Source organism: Leucoraja erinacea, chromosome 5, assembly GCF_028641065.1.
Source record: "Leucoraja erinacea ecotype New England chromosome 5, Leri_hhj_1, whole genome shotgun sequence".
In the NCBI taxonomy this organism is placed as follows: domain Eukaryota; kingdom Metazoa; phylum Chordata; class Chondrichthyes; order Rajiformes; family Rajidae; genus Leucoraja; species Leucoraja erinaceus.
The window spans coordinates 52,869,881-52,887,125 of NC_073381.1; the positions used below are offsets into that span (position 1 = coordinate 52,869,881).

Below are 17,245 nucleotides of genomic sequence, written 5' to 3' on the forward strand. Positions count from 1 at the left end.
CTCCCTTCCTTCTTGAAAATGAGCATTGCAGTCACAGTTTTCAATCTACATACACCCTTTTGGAACTAAAGCAAGCTTTGAAAATTTTCAACCAACGGCTCTACCACTTCTGTAGGTACATTCTTGGGTGCAGGCCATCAAGTACTGCAACTTATTTGCCTCCAATCTCTCTCTCTCTCTCTCTCTCTCTGGAATTCCACATTTTCCTTAACTACCCTCTTTCCCTACATGGAGGTAATAGACCTGGCATAAATATTAAACTAATTTCACAAAGATTGGAGGAAATCTCAACAAAGGGATCTGGAATATTCTATTTTAAAAAAAAACATGTTGGATGCAGAAACTGATCAGGGTTATAAGATAGTGATGAGATGTAACCTGCAAGGTCACTGTCCGAGAGCTGGGAATTGGGGTAAACGTTATAGCTTTGTTTTTGGTTGGCAAAGACAGAACAGGCCTCCAGTGTTGTAAATATCTATGATATGGCATTTTTTCTTTTCTGCAGAATATGGCATTAGAATTTAATGATTTTTGAAAGCAATTAAGGGAAATCTTTAGAAGTGCTGTAAGATGAAGTTAAATGATCTCCATTAGGGTACTCAATTTCAAATGTTATCACCAATACTTACAAGCTTCTCCACAGCAGCATTAAAACATTTTTTCTCAAAGTTCTCATGCATTGTAGAAATTGGATATCATTATTTGGTTGTCTTTCACATTAATAACCACATCTTAATTCTTGTGAATTCTTATACATTTTAATGCTAAACATATTTATTGATTTATTTTGTATAAAATTCTGTTTTATAATTTTTCCTGCAGTTGCTAGGCAACCTGGCTTCTGATTTTGTTGATAGCTTCAGACCCACAGCACGAATCAACTCCATATGTGGTAAGAGCATAACCAATCTTTTTGAACTTCATGAATATGTTACACTTCGTGGAGTAGCACAGTGATTTTTTAAAAACACATTTGTGCTCTCTCTCCCCCTCTCCCCCTCCCCCCTACCCCCCCCTCACCCCCTCCCCCCACCCCCCCCCCTTCCCCCCTCTCCACCCCCCCCCCCCCCCCCCCTCACCCCTCCCCCCTTTATTGTCCCCCTAGGATAATGAAATTCCCTTCAGCACACAACAGAATATAGTAGGCGTAAATAAATCTAGCCCCCGTCTCAAGATTCAAGAGAGTTATATTGTCATGTCAAAGAGGAGTTGAGTTGGCTGTGGGGAAGTAGCTATTCCTGAACCTGAATGTTGCAGATTTCAGGCTCCTGTACCTTCTACCTGAAGGTAGCAGGGAGATGAGTGAGTGGCCAGGATGCTGTGGGTCTTTGATGATGCTGGCAGCCTTTTTGAGGCAGCGACTGCGATAGATCCCCTCGATGGTAGGGAGGTCAGAGCCAATGATGGACTGGGCAGTGTTCACCACTTTTTGCAGTCTTTTCCGCTCCTGGGCACTCAAGTTGCCGAACCAAGCCACGATGCAACTGGTCAGCATGCTCTCTACTGTGCACATGTAGAAGTTCGAGAGAGTCCTCTTTGTCATACTGACTCTCCATACTCTTCTCAGGAAGTAGAGGCGCTGTTGTACTTTCTTTATAATTGCATCTTTCTTGTTGTTGGACCCCCCCCCCAGGCTCTCTCTTTTCCCCCCCTCTTTTCTATCCATGTCAGCACCCTACCCCCAATACCATGTGCTCTAATTTTGCCCACTAATCTCCTATGTGGGACCTTATCAAATGCTTTCTGAAAGTCCAGGTACACTACATCCCCCTTGTCCATTTTCCTAGATACATCTTCAAAAAATTCCAGAAGATTAGTCGAGCATGATTTCCCCTTCGTAAATCCATGCTGACTTGGACTGATCCTGTTACTGCTATCCAAATGTGCCGCTATTTCATCTTTTATGATTGACTCCAGCATCTTTCCCACCACCAGTGTCAGGCTAACTGGTCTATAATTCCTTGTTTTCTCTCTCCCACCTTTCTTAAAAAGTGGGATAACATTAGCTACCCTCCAATCCACAGGAACTGATCCTCAATCTATAGATCATAGGAAAATTATCACCAATGCGTCCACGATGTCTAGAGTCACTTCCTTAACTACCATCAGGCCCTGGGGATTTATCAGCCTTGTTTAAGCAAGACTGCTCTTAGGGAGCAGTAGTGAGTGAGCAGCCTTGTGAAGGAAGTGCCCTGTGAGTAAAGTGTCAGTCTTTGGCTCGAGAGTCTTCGACGAGGAGGCTGAGGAGAGGAGACCACGCAATACGCTTGAGAGGTAGAGACGAAAGAAGGAGATGTCAGGCAAGCTGATTCAGTGCGATGCTTGCAGTATGTGGGAGGTCAAGGACACCGCTGGTGCCTCTGGCTGCTACAAATGCGAGAAGTGCATCCAGGTAGAGCTCCTGAAGGACCGTGTTGGGGAACTGGAGAAGCAAGTGGATGACCTCCGGTTCGTCCAAGAAACTGAGTCGTTCCTCGACAAGTCCTACAGTAAGATTGGTACACCTAAGGTGCTGGAAGAGAGAAGGTGGGAGACAGTGAGAAAGGGAGGGAAGCATGGAATGCCAACGTCCCCGGGTGTTGTACCTCTTGTGAACAGGTTCACCCACTTAGAAGCTGTCGGCACAGAAGACGTGTTTACACTGAGCGGCGGACTGGCTTGCGATGCGAATAGGGCTGTTGAGCCAAAACCAAAAAGGCCTAATTAGCTACCCTCCAATCCACAGGAACTGATCCTGAATCTATAGATCATTGGAATATTATCACCAATGCGTCCACGATGTCTAGAGCCACTTCCTTAACTACCCTGGGATGCAGACCATCAGGCCCTGGGGATTTATCAGCCTTCAGTACCATCAGTCTACCCAATACCATTTCTTGCCTAATGTGGATTTCCTTCAGTTCCTCCGCCACCCCAGATCCTCTGGCCACTATTACATCATGAAGATTGTCCGTGTCCTCCTTAGTGAAGACGGATCCAAAGTACCTGTTCCCCATAAAAATTAACCTTTTTCAGTCTTCACGGGTATATTTTGATGGAATTAATGCTGAGGGTGGCAGATGGAGTGCAAATTTTGAAAGCTGCTTTATCCTTCATGTTACGAAACACACTATTGGTGTTTGGAGTTGTACTCATTCCTCTAAGTTGCGAGTATCTCATCATGCTCCAAATTCGCATCTTGTAGATGGTCGAAAAACCTTGGGGTCCATCAAATGAGTTGGAGGTGAGTTGGTTACCACAGGATACCCGGCCTCTAATATATTCTTGTACAGCAGTATTGGTATGGTTGCTCCAATTGAGTTTCTGGTTCTGGGAGTAGTCTGTGATGGTAATTCAATTGAATGTCAATGGCAGGGTGGTTAGATGCTCTTTTGTTCTAAATGGTCATTGCTTGGACTGTTGTTCATGATCAACACATGCTTTATAAGGCGGCATAGTGGCACAGCAGTTGAGTTGCTACCTTTAGTTGCGCCATAGACATGGGTTCGATCCTGACTATGGGTGCTGTCTGTACGGGGTTTGTATGTTCTCCTTTCCCCAGGTGCTCCGCTTTCCTCCCACACCAAAGACATGCAGAGTTTGTAGGTTTATTGGCTTCTATAAATTGTAAATTGTCCCTAGTGTGTGCGATAGTGCTAGTGTATGGGTTGATCGCTGGTCAGCACGAGCTCCGTGGGGCTAATGGCCTGAGTCCACACTGTATCTCAAAAGTCTAAAGCCTGCATGCAGCAAAACCTAAATGACATGCAGGCATGGATTGCTTTATTTCCTTTGGAGTTGTGGTGGCTTGGGATTCAGTGGTGGATTTGTGGTCCAAAAAGGAAACAAAGTTGTCAATAGAGTCGTTGAACAATTAAAAACAAAAGATTTATTTGCAGTTCTATTTGCACTGTAAAATATTATTTGAGAACATCTCATGGATGAGTTTTCCAGATATAATTTAGAAGTCTTTTTGTGCAGATTACCATTGTCTTACAGTATGTTTCACCATCTCTGTTATCCCCTTCAGTCGTTCAGTGAGTTCCTTTGAAACTCCATTGATGTCTCGGAGTTAAATATTTCTAAAGTGTGGTCACTGTACCAGTGTCCAAATTTAAAATATTTTTTATGTTTAACTTCATTGATTATTTCGTAGTTGTTTTTCTCCGTAACATTCCCTCCATTTTCGATTTGAATGTTCCATTTCTGACTGCTATTATACATTGCCCCTTTTATGGTGTCACTATTGATAGCATTGCTTTTTAACTTCCAACCCCTTCAACCTGAATCTTCTGTATGAATGTATTCATTTCCTTCACTTTTCAAACCTGCACTTAAAACAAATCATCCTAATTTCAGCTCCTTTGGCATGAACCTATTTTTATCACAACATTTGTTTGTTTTCATTACCTGTTCTCTACTTGGATAAACATGATTTATTTTTGATTAGGTTTATCTTGAATTCCTTTGGATTTTCAGCAAAATATCATTGACTCACAAATTCGCATTTAAGATTTTATTTTGAACAAAATTACTGGATCTTAATGGGAGAATGCAACCTGACTCTTGGAACAAATTGAAACTGATTATATGTTACGGGCAATTTGAAAGTAAATGGTCCATTTAAGAAGCTTAAGAACTCTTTCTTTCTTTCCATGCATCGAATGACCAGGACGTTGCAGTCTTTTGCCTGTAGTGAATAACTCCGGTGCAATCTGTAATTCTTGGAAATTGGATCCAACAACACTCCGTTTTCCTTTGAGAGGACTCTTGCCATATGATAAGGTAAATCATATGATCGGCATTATTTTGATTAAACCCACTCATATTTAATAATTTAGCAAGAAATAGCTTTAAACTATTTATTGTGAATTATTTCAGCAGCATAGGTTATGTTTCTTAAATGTTCCTCGTTCTTGTATCATGAATTTCAGGGTATAGTGTTTCCATTAACAACAAAACTGTATCCCTCATAAACATAAGTGAACTTGTTTTTGTTATGACAACAATCTTTGCTTACATTAATGTTATTTGCACTAATATAATACTCATAATATACCAAGAACATCTCATGGTCCTTCACAGCAATGTCAATATACAGGCGATTGCTGTGAGACAATGTTTGGACAACGGAAATTCGCACTTACACAATTCACAAATCAGTATCCAATAATTTGAGACGCCTAATAAAATTGGTAGGAAAGACCTGCAGATACTGGTTTAAATCGGTAGACACAAAATACTGGCGTAACTCAGCGGGATAGGCAGCATCTATGGAGAGAAGGAATGGGTGATGTTTTGGGTCGAGACCCTTCTCCAAGACTGGTCAGAAGAAGGGTCTCGACCGGAAACGTTACCCATTCTTTCTCTCCAGAGATGCTGCCTGTCCCACTGAGTTACTTCTACATTTTGTGTCTACCTAATAAAATTTGCTCTCTTGAAATTTAGATGGGGACAAAGTAAATAAACACAATTTTTATAATTTTTTTTCAATTTGCTTTTTTTAATATGTGAATATAATACTGCTTCTCATTATGGAGCATTGCAATACAGACCATTTTCTTAGAACACCCCACAGCCTTAATGGAGGGATTGTCAAAAAATCTACGTCGTTACATAAGGAGATATTAGGACAAATGACTAAAGGCTTGATCAAATCGATTTTGGAAGTGAGGTCCAGAGTTTAGTGCCAAGGCAGCCAAAGACATGACCATCGGTGGTGGGCGATTTTATATGTGGAGGATCGTGTATCTTGGAAGATTATCGGGCTGGAGGAGGAGATAGCATAGACAAGGAAAGGGGTAAGACTATAAAAGGTTTAGAGAACAAGGATCAATGTTTTAATATTGAGGGTTCCTTAACATTTTTAATACATTTTAACTTTCCATTCTTGCTAGATATGTAGTTTGATAATTAATAGAAGTTGATGTCCATAACTTTACATTTGCTATTAACACTGCACACAAGTTTATCTTCAAATTCTAGCTTTAGTTGTGTATTAAATAATTGTTGACATAATGCTTTCATCTTTTGTAAACAGCTTTTTCTGGTGGGCTGGATCTTGCTCAATTCAGCTACTGGGGCCAATTTTGTTGGCTCTCCATGACCCTCGGTTTGATAACAAATTGATCTTTTTTGCCAAAGTGTCGAGGTCTCAACCTTCTAAAGCCTTGTCAAGCTTTAACAGAAAGCAAAGCCAAAGGCAGAGTTGTACAGCTATCAAGTATTTCAACAGCTCAGAAGAATTTAAAACTAATAAAATTGATCCAAATTGTTTTTTAAGTTAGGAATGCTGTAGAAAAATAATAACAGACAAAAAATACTTGCAATAATAAATATAAAATAAAATATTTTTTTAAATGGTTTACCCTTTCCATTCTAATCTGTGATCCTTAAAATTAATGGCATCTCAGAACTTGCACTGAGTCTCGATGAGAAATTGGGCTTGTTTGGGAGTCTAGTGGTAGGGTGAACTAATCGATTAACCCTCCTTGAATATTTCAGTATATACTGGACGTAACCCATTAGGGCGGTCCAGGACTTCCACCTGAATAGCAACAATTCTGGTGGAAGCCAAATCCAATCACTATTCAGGAATGGTGATTGGATTTGACAAAATACTAGGCTTTTTAGCAAGCATTGTTGGTAAGAGGTCATTTTTCACAGCAAACAGATAAAACATATAATTTCTATCTATGACTAGTTAACAGAATAAGAGTTGCAAGATAATTCTGATGTTTAAGATATAAACTTATTTATCATGTGTGTTCAGAGACAATTATCTTGAAAGTGCCAAGGAATATTGGTTGTATTAATGTGTATATAGACGTTGGCTTGCAGTACAAACTGCTTAATATTTTAATTTTATTTATAAAGCTCTTAGTATTTTGCAAAAGATCTGATTCATTTCAAATTAAGACATAATATGCTTTCACAAAGTAGGTGCAGTATCAAGCAAGCTAATCAATAGCCATAAATAATAGTAGCATTTTCTGGTTTTGCTCTTTTGTATTTACTGAATGTTGCAAACAATTATTTGCTTTTTGGAGATATTGAACACATGAAGTGGAATTGTATATCTGGTAAGTCACCTCAGTTAGAAATTTAAAGAAAAATAAATTATATTTACTGTATTACAAATGATATATTTGTTATTTTCTCAGCACCTATTTTTGGGTGAGCATCATAGTCATTAAATGTCAACTTTTAAATGTCATGTGGCAACGCCATTTTTATGTGTTGTACAGGTGTACAACCTTTTATCCGAAGATCCAAATAACGAAAACCTCCGAATAGCGGACATTTTTTCAGTCCTTGAAGAAAGGTCCTTGAAAACGTTCACCGAGGGCGGCCCGCAGAGGTGACAGCGGAACCTCCGGTCGGTCCTCGAAGAAAGGGGAACTAAATCCCCATTCATAAAAGAGAAGGTGAGGGTATATTGCGCGGGAGGGTTAATAATTGACAATCTGCTGCTGCCTGCCCGCTGAGTTAAAAAGTTCCCACGGTAGACTCACGATACACAGTGTATCGTGAGTCTTGCGTGGGAACTTTTTAACTCAGCGGGCAGGCAGCAGCAAATTGTCGCTCCCTTCAGTTTCACCCCACCTACACCCCTCTGCTTCCCGGCCATGTGTGTGACCCCTTCCCTCCCCTCTCCAGCTCCCCGCGCATTGCACCGGCGCGGGGGCTTTGCACTGTCTTCACGTTGGAGCCAGTGCCAGCCACCGGAGACGTCAGGACCAACGGGACACCGACCCCCAGGCCCACTGCAAGCACGGAGAACCCAGAGACCCACAGCCAGCAGCAGCCCAGCCCCGTTCCAATTCCAGAGGAACACGCTCTCCGCTGTCCCCGTAGGGACAGAAGCTGATGGCTCGGGCTGTGACGTCTCCGGCCACCCCCCTGTACAGGAGCTGAGACTGGGAACTGTGGGGTTGTTTGCAGTTGCAGAGGGAGGGGGCAAGGGCGGTACAGTTCCCAGTCTCAGCTCCTGTCCAGAGGGGTGACTGGAGACGTCAGGACCAACGGGACACCGACTGCAAGCACGGAGATCCCATAGACTCACAGCCAGCAGCAATTCTAGCCCAACCCCGCTCCAACTCCAGAGGAACCCGGGTTGCGGATGAGGGGGCGCAGCTCGGGCTGTGTGCGAACTGCCACTTGTCGCTGTAGCGACCCATCGGGGAGCGGGTTCTTGTTGGTCCTGACGTCTCCGGTCATCCCCCTGGACAGGAGCTGAGAGACGTCAGGACCACCAGAAGCCGCTCCCCGATGGGCCGCTACAGCGACAAGTGGCAGTTCGCCCACAGCCCGAGCTGCGCCCCCTCATCGGGACACCGACCCCCAGGCCCACTGCAAGCACGGAGATCCCAGAGACTCACAGCCAGCAACAACTCTAGCCCAGCCCCGCTCCAACTCCAGAGGAACCCGGGTTGCGGATGAGGGGGCGCAGCTCGGGCTGTGGGCGAACTGCCACTTGTCGCCGTAGCGGCCCATCGGGGAGCGGGTTCCTCTGGAGTTGGAGGGACAGGGAGACACAGCGGCTTTTGAGAATGGTGGGCAATCACTTCCAAAGTTCTGCCCACACAGTCAGTACACCTCTCCTACACTTGTCTCCCGCACTAAGATCATCTCGCAGAGAATGATCCCAGCCTAACCCTCCCTATTCTCTCCTATTCTGCAAGAAAAATCTACATTGAAGACTCAAACTCGCGATCGAGTAACTGCCGGGATCGAGGCGCAAACTCGCGACCTTGCGGATACGAGCCGAGCACTCTACCACTGAGCCAGCCGTTAAAATCTACGCTAAAAATCTTCCATTCCGAAAGCCGAAAAATTCTGAATTACAAAAAGTGTCTGGTCCCAAGGCTTTCGGATAAAAGGTTGTGCACCTGTACTGACAATTCCCACATAATTAAAGTAAAGGAAGAGCAGAAGTGCTCAGCAGCCAAGTGTTAAGCAAAGAAATACTGCTAAAATTTCAGAGGTCACTGAAATACTACTGATCATAATTTTGGTACAGATGTTCTAAAGAAACAAAAACAATGCTTGAAGCTAATACTGTCAAGTTTTGCTTGTAAGGAACACTTGTAATACAAGATACTTAATCTGTTTAACACAGGAGGAAACTTGGATGCTTCACAGCTTTATTATTTATTGAACAATTGATTTGTTTTAACCTGAAAAGAAAGTGCTGGAATTGGCAGATCATGTAGCGTGAGAACTGTGGAGCCAATGTTTCCATTATTAGAACAAAGAGCAAAAACTAGACGTTATAATTTATGATTTTAGCCTCCATTTTACTCTAATTAGTTCCTTATTTTTGTGAGATTCAATGCTTTACACATTACAAGATCTTTCAAGTTCTTTGACCAACACTCTTATTTCTTATGACATTTTTAAATTGTGCTAGCTTAAACTTTGCACAGTTGCATTTATGAAATGTGGTCTGAATTTATAAATTGTATTCATAAAGATCCATTTATTTTCTCATCTTAATTGATGGCATTTATTTGACTATTTGGTAAATTTTAACTTGTTGCTTCTTTGTAATATAAAATGTGGACAAATTATCATTCTTCCTGTTCACTTTTTCCATCATCATCTCACAAATAGCAGCAACAGTCTATGTAAACGTCATGTTATAATTCTTGTAATGGGACAATTACACATCAATGGTGATCATAGTCATCTCGTCTAATTCAAGTAAATTGCCAATTTCATCCCACTGTACTTCTCTATCTTGCCAATATATGTTATATTTGCTTACCTAATGCATTTTACACAAGCATGCCGTTATTTAAGAATATATCCAGATTCTGAGAACTGCGTTTTTTACATTTGTAATTATCCCCTCCCCTTTAATATAATTATTCCTTCTGTATGTATTGATTGGTCATGTGTGACATTACAGAAAATTTGTCTTGATATACATGACTTTTGTGAATTGACCGATTAGGTAACTGGTTTAAAGAATTAGCAACATTTAAAAAAAATCAGTAACCATGTCTACATTGACCTAAATCGTGTTTGGTAAGTAATACCAAAGTAAAACTTGCTGTTATGATTTTCTTCCAATATGAAGCAGAAATGTGTTAATAAAGTAGATGCTCATGGGAAACTGGTTTGGAATTCTGGTTTCTGCTCCTGGATTGTGTGCCCCAGACAAGAACATAGAAACGTGGTGTGATAGAACCATGGTGGTATGGATCATGAAATTGTACGGATATGAAGTTATACAGATAATGATTTGTACTTTTGGGTAAAGTTCTGAAGTCTGCTTTTGTCATTTTTAAATCTAAATTTTGAACAAATCTGAGATCGGAATACCAGCCTTAGTAAAGTAAGTGGGTTGCAGGTTTGGTGTCTGGCAGTTCCAAATTATATGAGCACATTGAAGAATTGTTTAGATCTTTAAGCCACAAAGAAAGCAAACCATTAAAGGAAATAAATGGCAGAGTCGATTAGGAAAGTTGATGGTAAATACTGAATGCATTTTAAACCCTATTGAATCTTTAAGGAAGTTTCTGATTCAAAATAGATATTACATGATTCGAAAATAAATTTAGTACAACTCCATATTTGAAAACCTTAAAGGGACTGATCACATAAAAGCAGAAGCTATTGCAATCAAATTGTAAGGGATATATCCATTACCTTTATATTACTATTATGGCGGGCGAATAAGCAAGCCACCGTGGTGAATCAAAGAGATCTTTATTGATGAAGTAAAGAGACCAACACACACGCAAATGGGGGAAGGCTGACCCGGGGCTCTCTATATTTATACAAGGGCACACCCCTAAACCCCGTGACAACTCCTTCCCGCCATTACCCGGTCACATGACCCTACCCCCGACGGTTCACATAGTGAGTGGCCTACCCATTGGGTGACGGCACACTATTGGACTTGAATAACAATTTCCATTTTTTACAGTTGAATAGAAGAAATTTTCTAGACCTCATAATGGCCAAATTATATAAATCCCACTCCACATTTTATATACATTTCTTTGAGAAGGAATATAGTATCAATAACTTTAGAGCATCTTTGAAAGATTAACGATTCTATATTACTGCTATCATAGCTGAATTTTAATTGAATGAACTGTCATACAAATTGTTCAAATTAAATTAACATTTTATGATTGAAATTGAACACCCAAATCCAATTTTAGCAAAGTAGATGTTGGGAGAAGGTTTTTTTCTGGCTGGAGAGTCAATAAATAGGCAGCCTGGTTTTAAGTGATTGCCTTTCTGAGCTAAATATCATAAGACATTTCTTGACAAACAACATGGAATTATATATCTTTGAATTCTCTATCTTTTACAGGGTTGGGGATGCTCATTTATCTAATGTGTTCAGATTTACGATTATCAGATCTATGTTGTACACGATTAGAGCAGATGGAGATCAGTGAGGAATGTAGAAAAACACAAGATGATCCATTGCCTCATTAACTGGCAACGCAGACTAACCTGTGTTCTTTTTCTAGGTCTAGTTATCTGGTACACAACTCCATCAAAATCACTGCATCTGGAAACTTGTTTTCTTCCAAAAATTCCAGATTTTTATGATTAGCCACTTCAATGTTAAGTGAAGTATTTACTGTACTATATTTCATAACTAAAGTTCAAATATATTTGTTAATGGTGTTTCTTTTCCTTCAGAGTTGGGTATTATGAGTGCTTGTGTTTAAACACTCCCCGAAAGATAAAACGAATATCAACTGTGTGTATTTTGTTTCCCTTAGGACCTTTTTGACCCACAGACTGCTCTATTGAGATATGTTTTAGAACAACCTTACTCCAGAGATATGGTCTGCAACATGCTAGGTCTAAATAAACAGGTACTGTGTCTCCCTGTATATTGCCTTGGATTTAACTTCTAAATATAGCCTGCACTGTTTTTCTCTTTTCTGTTACTATGGCTAAATAAGCAAAACAATATTCAGCAAGAATAGCTAGACTGTAAGTTAGCATCAGTTTCTAATAGGTTTACTCTAGTTACTTGAAATAGGGAAACAGTTTTAATCTTCCAGTTATACATTGCCTTGTGGATGGGAATAGTAAAATACTGTAAATGCAGTATCTTATGAAAAATCGGTAGAATTAATGTAAAGAAATACGTGATTTGAGTTTTATTTACATTGCTTTAGCTATTAGGCCAGCCTCAAACATGAGAAATTGTACATTGGTTTTTGTGGGACTTGGCCTGTCTGGGGCATTCTGAGGCTGGCCTCATAGTCACTGTTATGTCTTTCTTTTTTTCTTCCTTTATTTTTGTTCTGTCCTGTCTTGTCCTGCCCATCCTACAATGCTCTAGACCTTGAACATTGCTCAGGTATGTTTACAATCTTACTGTTGTATTGTGACTAACGAGACGCTGACTGCTTGGTAGCAACTGATGCCATTTTAGAGAATAAAGTAGATCTGCATGCTGGTATACGTAGAGTATGTAGTGGTGTCTGTCGCTGTCTGCTACAGAATGTGTGATTGTTGCAATTCTTGCACCTAAGATTTTTTAAAGTTGTCATGGAGAGGTTATTTAGAAAATATTATTTTGTTAATCTGTGAAAACTAGTTAACTGCATATGAAAGTGGCATCAACAGATGTGTTCAAAGTAGCCGTACCTTTGTAAGGGACCGTAAAGCATGCTTTCAAAGGAAGTACAATTTTTAATTAGTTTTTTTAAGTTTCATGATCACACGTGGAAAGCATGCTAATTTTATATGTAGGTAGTAATAGAACTTAGGCTCGGAAGAAAACACAAAAAAAACCTCTGCTTTACAAATTTGATCACTAGAACATGTATGGTTAAGTTTCTTGTTGACCAAAGTTGAGTCTCCTTTTTGGGGGAAAAAAAGCAAAATGTGTTTCTGAATATGCAGATTTGGGGAGAAGGGCAAATCATTGCATCTTTTTTTTACGCTACATGCAAATTAGGTGCTTTCTGAAATACCTCATTGCAGTGTGTTTAGGTTAGCATTTCATGCTTTGTTCATTTTCTTTTGCGTGAGAAGCCTATCTTTGTGTTTAATGTTCATGAGTGTAATAAGTGTCTACTTTACAGCACAAGCAACGTTGCCCAGTTTTGGAGGATCAGCTTGTGGATTTAGTGGTTTATGCTATGGAACGCTCAGAGACAGAAGAAAAAATTGATGATGGAGGCACCAGTCAATTGTTGTGGCAACACCTCTCCAGTCAGCTCATTTTTTTTGTATTGTTTCAATTTGCTAGCTTCCCACACATGGTGTTATCACTACACCAAAAGGTATGTTTGGGGTACACAAATGGATATATGTATAATTTCAGACCTGCGTTGCAATCAGCTCACCATTTAATCCATGATTATTTATTGAGTGTATAGGAAGATATACTTGTACAACAAAGGTTTTTGAATTAGCAGATTGAGCCAATGACATAGAGCTGACAACATGCGAATAAAAACCGATGAAAATTGCACATTATTAAAGGGGCTCAGTTTACAACAAGCTCATAGCTAGATATTGATAAGCAAAAACAATTGTAGTCTGAAGAAGGATCTCGATCCAAAATGTCACCTATTCCTTTTCTCCAGAGATGCTGCCTGACCCGCCGAGTTAATCCAGCATGTTGTATATACCTTTCGTGTAAACCAGCATCTGCAGTTCCTTCCTACATAAAAATTGCAGGTGCTGAAAACCAGACATAAAAATGGATCATGGTGGACATGTTTAGCATGCAATGACACATGTGGATATTTGATGCTGAAGAACTTTCTACAGAACTGGATGTGAGAAAATATTTTTTTAGAGAATGGGAGGGTTAGAGAAAATGTATTTACATTACTTTTATTAAGGAAAGTGAAAACAATATCAGCACAGTCAAGAAGAACTACTAATGATGATTAATGTTCAAAACAATATTATTATAAGCGATAATTGGACTGAAATTAGAAAAACTGCTTGAATCTCGTAATACTGAAGGATGCTGGTGAGTAAATGGTCAGGGTTTTACAGTTTCACAGAAAATCTTCAGCAACTGACATTTATTTAGAGATCTGAATTATCTGAAATGTAATTAAATAACTTCAATTAAAGGAAAAGCAATTTTAAAAAAACCTAATTTTACTTTGATTAACTTATTTTTTAGAATTCACTTTAATTAACTTATTTTTTAGAATTCACAGCGCAAAATAAAATACAAAAATGCAGTGGGGAAATCATGTGAAGTTGAAGGTGACCTTAGATAAGAGTTGTTTTTTTAATGAAATCATTGTGTAATGATGAGAGCGGTGTGACTGATGTGATAAAGGTGGCTGTCGCATGGCATTTTAATAAAGCTTACTTAAAAGGTGTATTATTAAAATTAGAATGCATGTTGATAGATGGAGAAAAGGCTTTTGTCCAAAAAAGCCGTGGATAGCACGCATCAAAAGTTCGTCACTGTACCTTGGTACACGTGACAATAAACTAAACTTAACTGAAAATGTAAACAAATAAGCAGATTAGTAAGAACAGAAAGATATAGCAATAAATCTTTAAGGCTGATAACTTGACAATGGAGCAAGTAAGGCTGATTTATAATTTTTCATATTTGATGTACTGAATTTATTATAAGAAATAATTTTGATTGGTTCGAACACATTTGGAGTTTTATATGCCATTCTGGAAGTCTTAGTGCTGGGAGGATAATCAAGCATGGAAGTGATATAATGAAGACCCACTGTCATACCTCTGATGGGCAAAATTACAACTAATATTGCTATGTGGCTCAAGAGCTGAATGTGTGCTCAATATCCATGTTCAGCCATTAAATTACAATGCCCCAGCCATCATTTCCTCAAAGCTTTTCAAAATTAAATATCTTCCCCATGCTATCCAACATTTAAGGCATTTGCACAATAAGATCTGTAACTTGTACCACAATTATCATTTTGTTTTGAATTTTTATTTTCCTGTACCCAATCATTACCTGGAAGTATTAAGCAATATCTCTGCATCTTTGTTGTCTTTATCTTTTAGCTGGCAGGCCGAGGCTTAATTAAAGGCCGAGACCATCTGATGTGGGTTTTATTACAGTTCATTTCTGGCAGTATTCAGAAGAATGCGCTGGCTGACTTCCTTCCAGTGATGAAGCTGTTTGACCTTCTGTACCCAGAGAAAGAAGTAGGATGTCTACATCAATTTACCATTGCAGTTATTTGAGTAGAGAAAGAAGAGAACTTTCCAAATTTTCATGTGTGCTTATTTTTCTTTATTTGCAGTGCATTCCTGTACCTGACATTAGCAAGCCACAGTCAACTCATGCTTTTGCTATGACTTGTATCTGGATACATCTCAACAGGAAGGCTCAGAATGATAATTCCAAACTGCAGATACCCATCCCTCACTCTCTCAAACTCCACCATGAGTAAGCTGCTAAATGTAAAGTCACTGTGTTTGCTATTCAGAGCAGTGGCCCTAATATTTAAATGGGAGGAATGGATTAGAGCACACGTTGCCTGCATGGATGAAGGCATTAGGTTCCCTTTCTCCAGTACTGTCTAGATAGACATGGCCAGATTACTTCCTGCCATTAACATATATTTTAGCATGATAAAAATACAATTAAAATTAGGCAGTTTGTGTATGGCAGTATCTTTAGTTGATACATATGGCTTTGTATAATAAACAATGTATATCTTTAAAGTGAGGATGAATAAATTAATAACAGTGACTAGATAAAGGCCTGCCGTCATCTTCAAACGGATGATCCAATACATTTGGAAGACCTTTATTGGAAAATAAATTGACAGCATTTATGAGAGATGATTTTTAATGGTTAATAATAAATACAAGAAAGCAAAGTAATTCATAAATTGTTTCATTATTTCCAAACAGGTTTTTGCAGCAAAGTTTGAGGAATAAAAGCCTACAGATGAATGATTACAAGATTGCTTTGTTGTGCAATGCTTATTCCACTAATTCTGAGTACTTTACATTACCTATGGGAGTATTGGTTGAAACAATATATGGGAATGGAAGCTTGAGGATATCTCTTCCAGGAACAAATTGCACAGCTTCAGGATCAATAACACCCTTGCGAATGAACTTATTGGATTCACTAACAGTCCATGCCAAAATGAGGTAATGATTAGTATTTAATCCTGATCAACTACATTTTTTGTGAAAGGTTACCCTATGCTCATTCTCATTAGTCTGTGGCAAACAGAAAAAAATGTTATAGTGATAGGAAGAAGCAATTCATAAAATAAAATATTATTTTAGAAAATAATAGTGGTCATAAATGACGAGACAAGAAAAAAATGTTTTAATAATAAACATCTAGAACTATTAATAGCATGCATTAAAACAATGTATTTTAAGAGAAATTAAATGAGTTCATCCAAATGAAGTAATAAACATATTTCTTGGACTCAAACAACATTAGATTGAATCTTAGATATTTAAAATATGTTTGGGCATTAATACCCTGACAATGGTAATTGTATTGCATTCCACATGGTTTGTTTACTTTTATTCTACCTGTCAAGCAATTGCTGCTTTAATTAGTCAAAGGCTATCATTATTTTGATACAAATAAACAAACATTACTGCTGCTCTTTAGCAATATTCCAATGTTTGAATTTGATTGATTTAAGTATTCTGCATTTCAGCCTCATTCACAGCATAGCTACAAGGGTGATCAAACTAGCCCATGCCAAATCAAGCCTAGCATTGGCCCCTGCTCTGGTAGAAACTTACAGTCGTCTTCTGGTTTACATGGAGATTGAATCCCTTGGAATTAAAGGTTTTATCAGTAAGTGAATCGATGAAGTCTAAATAAGTAATTTTCATCCTGTTAATGAATTACTTTGAAGATTGTTGCATGTCTTTGAGGTGGGTAAATAATTATACTTTGAGAACCGGAGAACTCAATAATATGTTGATGGAGACTTGCATTGTTTCTATCGCTTTTTTGTTTGAATTAGACTTTTGGGTATTTCTTTAATCTATATGCAAATGTTAAATGCTGGGATTCAGTGGCATGGATCTTCCATTGCTAAATTCGTGAAAGACTTAAATTAGATTGGCAGGGGGTGAGATCCAAAAAAGTAGTGAGGCAGATAAGAAACTTCAAATTGAAATGCAAATCAGTGATGTTCAGTAGACAAGACAGACAGGATCACGGCAGGGAGTGAGGAAAGACTGTTGGATTAAGTTGCATTTATTTTAATGCAAGAGGTTCTCAGCTAAGGAGAATGAATTTAAAGCATGGAAAGATACATGGGACTGGTATATT

General features: G+C 39.0%; 1 protein-coding gene across 3 annotated transcripts in view; it reads left to right on the plus strand.

The window, feature by feature from the left end:
• med23 (mediator complex subunit 23) overlaps positions 1-17,245 on the plus strand; it is a 66,298-nt gene that overhangs the window by 13,011 nt on the left and 36,042 nt on the right. For 2 of the 3 annotated variants that reach the window (XM_055635610.1, XM_055635611.1), the window contains exons 8-16: positions 823-892; positions 4,652-4,764; positions 11,733-11,828; positions 12,305-12,322; positions 13,053-13,253; positions 14,986-15,129; positions 15,228-15,373; positions 15,844-16,089; positions 16,620-16,762. In XM_055635610.1, coding sequence (XP_055491585.1) covers positions 823-892; positions 4,652-4,764; positions 11,733-11,828; positions 12,305-12,322; positions 13,053-13,253; positions 14,986-15,129; positions 15,228-15,373; positions 15,844-16,089; positions 16,620-16,762 — 1,177 coding nt within the window. The remainder of the gene's footprint in view (positions 1-822; positions 893-4,651; positions 4,765-11,732; positions 11,829-12,304; positions 12,323-13,052; positions 13,254-14,985; positions 15,130-15,227; positions 15,374-15,843; positions 16,090-16,619; positions 16,763-17,245) is intronic. The other variant, XM_055635612.1, reaches the window with a different exon arrangement.